This window comes from Lepisma saccharinum, chromosome 22, assembly GCF_977018435.1.
Source record: "Lepisma saccharinum chromosome 22, izLepSacc3.1, whole genome shotgun sequence".
Taxonomy (NCBI): Eukaryota; Metazoa; Arthropoda; class Insecta; order Zygentoma; family Lepismatidae; genus Lepisma; species Lepisma saccharinum.
The window spans coordinates 2,483,863-2,491,992 of NC_139250.1; the positions used below are offsets into that span (position 1 = coordinate 2,483,863).

General features: G+C 35.5%; 1 protein-coding gene across 1 annotated transcript; it reads right to left on the minus strand.

Moving 5' to 3' along the window:
• Window positions 1-4,996: 4,996 nt before the first annotated feature.
• Window positions 4,997-7,567, minus strand: bc10 (BLCAP apoptosis inducing factor bc10). The gene has a single exon (XM_083143709.1). It carries the CDS (start codon window positions 7,393-7,395, stop codon window positions 7,153-7,155), a length of 243 nt encoding a protein of 80 aa, XP_082999835.1. The 5' UTR covers window positions 7,396-7,567; the 3' UTR covers window positions 4,997-7,152.
• Between the last annotated feature and the right edge of the window lie 563 nt (window positions 7,568-8,130).

The window sequence follows — 8,130 nt, forward strand, 5'->3', positions numbered from 1 at the left end:
TTTGTGTATGTTTTGGAAATTATTCCAGTGAAGTATAATTGAATCCCAAACTAATTGTTTATGCTTGTTGTTAGAACAAAAACTCTCCCCCCCCCCGGAAAAGTTTGGTGGGGGAATTCCCCCTGTTTCCCAAGGAATTTCGCAACCTGGGTAGGCATAAAGTTTAAAAGGGCTCCCCTGTGCATAGCACTACGCCATGAAGGCGTATAGGGGGTAACGCCCCACACTTTCTTGATCTGGTCGTGAGAGGGGGTGATGTGATCAGCATCACGCCCCTGACCGCCTTTACCCCCCAGGGTTTCCCCCAGGTACCCATGTTATTCGACGCTGGGTGGGCGCCGGGGCCGCTTCCATCGTTAGAAAAGTTCCCGGATTTGAACCGGCCGGGGATCAAACCCGGGACCTTTAGCATGGTAGTCAGACGCGTGGGTAGGCATTATGCTTAAAAATCTTACAATGCAGTTCTAACAAATGTATGGTGTTCTGGCATTTCCACACTCCATAAAGACCTTTTATATTACACAGCCCCAGCCCCTTCCTCATTAACTGTAACAATTTGTTCATACAACTTTAAATTTCTAACTTGCACTACATGTCTTCAGGAACACCTATTGAGAAGTTCATTTAGTTTGTGGATCAATGTCCATCAGTATAGGCAGAGTAGCGATTTTATCGGAACTCATGAACTCAAGTGTACTTTTATTCAAGACTATACAAGAATTTACTTTACCTCATCATGACAAAAGTTTGACCACGAACTATCTTTATGTGCCCAATACTTACTATACAACTAATTGAATATTCTCAAGAAATACCATCACAATATGTTGTTCCATTTCCACACTTACAGACTTGTCCCATCTTATTTAACACATGACTAGCATACCCTGCGACATTGACACTTAAAAGTTGTTTATATATGTCTGGGTGTGATTCTTATTCTAAAAAATTGAAAGTTTCGGTTTCACGGGTGATTTCTTTATAATTTCTAGATAAAAAACATGCATTTACATATTTACAAATTGGAAGTTGTTACCTCCAGAAATCTGGACCCACTCCCCATCTTTCAAAATTTTTATTGAAGATCCCTCTGGCAGTGATCGCCCTGTATACATTTTTTTTTTTTTTTTGGCCCTGAAACTTAATTGTCGAGCATGCCATAATCAATCCATAAGAACTTTGTAAATGATTTGTAATCATTGTGGGACTGATGGTGCATATGCGGTAATAAGAACTTTGAGTGATTTATTTATATGCCAGCATCATACTAGTAAGATAAAATGTTAGTTGATGTCTAACCGCTCCAGACATGCAAGTCAGACGAAACCGGATACCTTTGGGTTCCGCTGACTTCTTGCAGAAGTGATAATTCACCTGCATAAGCGCAAATAGGGCACAACAGGAACCTTATTACCAAGCATAGGATGTGGGTTGCCAACGCACATATGGCAGAGCCCCATTTTTCCCTCCTTTTGACCGCGGGTGAGCACTGCACAGAACAGGGAATCTCCCACTTTTGATAATTTGACTTTAAAAGTCCTACTCACAGATTTTTGACTCAGACTGTTACCCTCACTAGAGATGACTGCTGAGAGGTAGGTGAGCAGACATCGATATAATCTTTAAGAACACTTTAACACTTAGTATGCTAACATACTCTTGTAGGGGACAAACCTCCTTTACTACAGGTGCTACATACACCATGCACATACACCACAACACTTGTATTAACACATTAATATTTACACGGACACACCCCCAGAATTAGTTAGGATTATAATCAACAAATTTAGTGGTATATTGACACAGCTCCGTACTTAGGATTACTATGAGTGGATATACGGAATTAGATCCAAAAGGGCCATATCTGTACGCCAGCCCTTATTTTGTTGTGTACACTATAGAATCCGATGGATTCATGTCAGTTAACATTATGTCCTAAAATGTATTGAACACAAAACCCCCCAGGGATCAATGGAATCATAATAACCACGCCTTAGAGGCCTTTATGTATTAATCCTTGTACTACAGTTACTGTTATTCTTTATTTGTCTTGTTAAATCATAAAATCCAACAGTTTATTTTATCTGCTATCCCCATGATTGTAAGTATCACATGAGTCCATTGTGACTGTCATTAAGGTAATATATGAAATGCCTTATTTTTAAGACTTAGCATTATGTATGTCAGAAGGTGGTACCTAGGAATGAGACACTCCTACCATCACAATAGAACGAGATGTTTGGACAATCATATTTAATGTATCACCTAACACTCCCATCCCTTTCATTTTTCATCTAAGGAACACCCCTCGCTCAGATACATTCCCCTCTCAACATTTTAATTGTGAAGTTATTAATTTTATGCACAAAGATAGGTAAGGCTAGTCTGTAGGCATATAAGAGAAAGGTATGCCTCCACACCACACAGGGGTGTGTCTCTGTTTCACCCCAGGATGTGACAAAGTGTAACCACATTTATCTTGAAATTATTTGTTACAGGACTTTAGACGTAGCAAGATATTAATATGCACATGCATGTGGATATATAAGCATGTTGCATGTAGATATTAATTATTTTTTTATTGACAGCAACTAGGGGCATTCCAGTGTTAACACACAAAATGTAAGGTTCTAGACAAGAGATTGGATCAAAATATTCACAATGAACTGATTTCATAGAATTGTGAAGTACTTTGTGGTGTGTGCTAACAAATTTTATAAAAACAGTATGATGATGTAGGCTGAATGCAAGAAAAGCATTAACAAAACTGTGTTACATGCATGACACTATAAAAATGTAGCAAATTTAAACTTAATTTGTCTGTGAAGCATATAAGCTGCAGATGTTAGTAACTATTATTGGTGAAATGTATAAATTATATGCATTCACAAACATCTAAACCTTAATGCAATTAAAAACAATAATAATTTTCATATTAATTCATTTTCTTATTAACATGGAGTAGGACCACTTTTTTTGTGGAATGGCCCACTATTGTTTCCTCAGTGGTTGAAATTCTTTCACTTGTTCAACTTTCCAACATGCTGCACAAATGTATGCGAAGTATGTTGAAATACTGAGGAAATTAAAGAATCTCGGTCACTGAAGATACAAAAGTTCCAATTAATATTAATTTAAAAAATCATGTACGTTAACTGTGATGTATATAGCGTGGATTGTTATTTAGTATTTGTATTTTTACAAAGAAAAACCCATTCCCATACCAAGACCTGAACTTTGTGTTGTCAGTAGCCAGATTGAGAGGTGACTTTTATGCAGCATGTACTCATATGTTACAAAATAAGTATGTAGTAACCAGGGCTCGAAAAATAATGGTCCCCAAGGCGACTGTGATGTTTTGCTGTAATATTGCAGTTTTTTTAAATTTGCACGTACAAAATTTTGAGGGTTCTAAGTTTAAATTACAGTACAGTGTAAATGATTTTTTTAATCAACATTGTGAACATTCTATGTATAGAATCAGTAACAATTTCTTACTCTTTGTCCCCCAGCCCCATCTTCCCGCTTTCTCTTGGCAAGCACTTCATAATTAAACGCTCACATGATTTATACATGTTTTGAATTCGGTGATGTTCAGCTTCTTATAGTATGCACAATTGCTAGTAGGTGGCATCTGATTTTCAGAGCTTGTGCCTAGATCTGAAGATTTTTCAAGCACTGCGAAATGGCACAAATATATGTTCCGGAAAGTTTAATATTAATTACAGGTAGCGACTTATGTTCTAGAAATAAAAACTAAACTTACAATGAAGACAAGGAAGCAGTGATTAAAATTTTTCATATTTTTTACAACAAGGGGCATTTTATCTCTCATTTTTATGCAAACCAGCTGAAAACTTTTTTCAACAGCCTTTGTAACAAGGTGACAGTGTCCTGTTTTCACAATTAATTTTGAAAGGACAACTGCCTTCATTAACAACAATTACAGTGTTTTTTTCATGAAATCACATATATTAGTATTGTTATAAATTATATTTATATGTAACTCATTTGTTTTAATGCTCAGGAACGATATGGAATATGCAACATAAAAACAAGTGCAGTACCGTAATAGAAGTAAAAATCTGACTGTTTAAATATGAAACAAACAGAGTAAAGGTGTAATAAAACAAAGAGCATATCTGTCCCAAACACTGTAACCGTTGTCAATGAAGGCAGTGGTCCTTTCAAATTTAATTGGGAAAACAATTTAAATTTGCAACATGGGTAACAGAGCATCACCTGTAAAATAACTTTCCTACATTTCAGTTTATTATGCAATTCTATATGCTGAAACTAACTATATAATTATAACCCGTGACGCAAAAGCCCTTGAGGGCCAGGGCCTACTTACCAACTGCCAGCCTCACCCCCAAATGACTCAGGAGAGGTGGGCGATCATCCAACCTGTTACTACGGGGTGAATTGTAGTCAGCAGGACGAAATCCCATTCAATCTTCTGGGATTCCATGACGAGTTGAAGCTACTCCCTCGAAGCTCCCTCAAGTTCCTCACCGGTGTGTGTGGTCCAGTCCCATTCACTGGCCAAAATGTTAGGAGAAAAGTTGTTACGTTTCCCCCAGCAGACTCGAACCAGCATGTGTCTCATAGCCTGACACCTTAGATGCATGGCCACGGAGCATGGTGAAACTAAACATGTAATTACATAAAAATTCACGCTCTTATTTCACCAAACTTTTTATAATTTTATAATTAGCAGTGAAAACCTAAAATAAAATTAGTACACCATCATATATGGCAAAATGTCTGTGTGAAACATGGTGCCACACAAATCACAAAACCTCAACCATTTGCACTACTGAATATGATTATTGTGTACTAAGAACCCTAACACATGAAATAAATATTTAGAAATAATTCTCAAAAGTTAATTTGAACCCACGTAGATGACCTTAAGACCTAGTAACTTTATGTTGAATAAATATGAATAAAAAATTAATAAACACATGTTAAATGAAAATATATATTTTAGGTAAAAATCATATTGTATTGCTCGTCTGATCTGCTTTTACATCATAAGAATTTGGTGTAACAATAGGACAACAAATAATCACAAATAAAGGAAAATCATAAATACCATTATGTCAAAAAACGGACACTTTACATTACATATAAATCATTTTGATAAATAAAACATTCCACATACTTCATTAAATATATAATGAATGTACAAAGTCATTTGCAAATGCAATACAGGCCAGCCGTATTGCAATTGGGAATGATCTAAATTTTCATATCAAGTAACCCACTATTTCTTCCCTCCTGCTGACATCTGGAAGCATTTTGCAACACTGACTGCAAAATGGAAGACTAGATTTCTGCAATGAAAGCATCACTATGTTCTTATTTCATATTTAGTTTGCATTTGTGAAAATGTACCAGTGCTCCTCACCACATGAAAACATTAATTTCAATAATATCCATGTAGAACTAAAAAATTGGAACAATGCAATGTAGTCCATATTAACTATGTTAATTTCACATATGAGAGACTCCTATTATCATGGTAGAATTAAGTGAGGAATTTTAAAAAATGAATGAAATAAAATGTAACAGTACGTTGTATACGTATAAATAACTGTTGTCAGAACCAAATATGAAAATCTGACTGAGTGTACCGTCAAACATACTGTTTTAGTTATGTATTACAGAGTACTTCAGAAATTACCACATTTCTCATATAAAAATTATCTGCACCGATTTCTTGAAAATACAAATCATTTCTACAACAATAGCACACTAAACCAGTGACTGGTTACAATGTATTTATAACATTGTTTGTCTTCATCTGTTATGTCCTAGGCATTTCTATTAACAATACACTTCATCAAATGTTCAGACATGGTTAACATGACTAGAATTTTGTTACGTTAATCATAGGCCTATGTGATTTCTACATAATTTTAGTGTTTCATTTTCTATTTAGATAAGGAATTAATGAATCTTGTTCTGAATCAAACTTAAATATCATGTAAATTAACTCGTGGAATAATGAATAAATATCCTTTCTGCATGTTAATGTACTACAATCAATATCATCAAATAAATATCCTTGATGAAGTCAGTATGCTAACAATAAACTGTAGTAAATTACTGCATTACTAGACAGGCAAGCCAGATCTAATGATTTGTTTAATAAAACACAAAGTATTGACTATGAATGATTTATAATGTGTAATAAAACAAAATATGGACTCGGATTGATTTAAAATGCGAGTCCATATCAATTAAATATATTGACTTTTCTCTTCGTATGGCTTAATAAATTTCAACAAAATTTCTTCAGCTTCCCTGGTCAATGTGCCACAAGCTGTACCAAATTTACACACCAAAATAACATTTTTTTAAATTCTCATCTTTATAAAAGCTATTAGATTTTGATTTGTCAGAATGTACATAAAGTGTTCAACGCACCTTGTAAATCATAATTTAAATTTCAACATCTTCCAAAATAAACACAAAATTGCAATTTGTACTATGTACCTTCTTGCCAATTTTTCATATGCTGGTACTCAGTTCAAAAAATAAAGTTATAGCCTGCATGCATTTTTAATTTACGTTACTTGTATATTTTAAACTGGGAAACTCCCAACAATTATTTCTTTCAACATGTGTAAAATTAAAACGTTAGTTTCTTCAATTTTCTTGTGTATGTTCCTACTATTTACATTCGAAATCAAATATAGTGGTTCTGGTAACTCTTGATTGTTAAGGTACATACCTTTCAGATGAGAAAATTGAGGAAATGCAACGTTTTTCTTCTCACCTGGACCAATATATCTATTTACCCACACGAGTGCACGAGCACTGATTTGATTAGGATATGTAGGGCTTAATCGGAACTTCTATTTACCAGCTTGTACACTCCAAATGATCACAATACACATTTTTATCCGTCAAGAAATATTTAAATTGCGAGCTCTTGGTCAAAAATAAGTTGCTTTGGACTAGAAGACAAATCAACCAAAATGGTCACCAAATGCACAATTTAATTATCTTGTCATTCTAGGGAAATAGTGTCATTTACAATTTATTTACATATTAATCACGTCACTTACTTAGAAACTGAGTGCACTAATTCACGTACTTCTTCAGAATCCATTTTCTTTGAGTATAAACACTTCCATCTCACCCATTTTCACACCTCACGTTATCACAATTACTGCTCCAGAATAGGCAATTTCCAACTCCACTGTAGCATGTCAAAAGCACTCCTGCCAAAAACACCAAACTACATATCGTGCAAGGTTTTCGTTCCAAGAAAAATCCTACAAGATACAACACCATAAACATTACATGCGTATGAAGTAGGGCTGGGTTCATAGGCTTTGGAATCAGCAAAACTGGTATCAACCACTGTAGACAGTACATTGTGCTCGACTTCGGAATGCACACCAACGTGTGACATAAATACTAGCAGTTATTGTTTTATCTCACATTGAATCAATACGGCCCCAAACGTTGCGATAAACAACTTTGCACTACATTCAATATTTACAAAACTCCAAGTGCTCCAACAGTTTTCGGCTGACTTGCATAACAACCACAGACAAACGCATAGTGATGGTGACAATTCACAGTAACACTGATAGTATTTTATCTTTTTCGTCGTCTTCTTCTTTTGTGTATAGCTTCGCTGCTGAAGGCTGAAGAAATGGCTTCTTGAAACACCCTTTCTAGTTTATTTTCTTATTTTAGGGACGGGAACATTTTTAGCGATCAGGGCGGAAGAGGGAAAGATTGGGCCTTTCGAGACGGTAAGTGTTCGGGATTTCCCAACGATTCGAGCTATTCGCCGGATGTTTACATTTCTGTGCTTCCTTGCCGGTGGCGGGGACTGCACTTCCGGTTTTAAAAAGAATAACATTGAATTCAATGGTGTTAAGGCAGTGTCTTTGAAAAAGGCGACAATATTTGTGTGGTATTTGGTTTCAACATGAGATAGGGATCAAACAATTGTTCTCAGGTATCTATGCATCGTTTTCAGACAGACCCGATATTGAAAGATCAGTGGATTTAGGCAATAAGGCGAAAAGATTGGACACAAACACGTGGGAGTAGGCTCTGCAGTCGGCACTTCATCATATCAAATGAAAATATTTTACG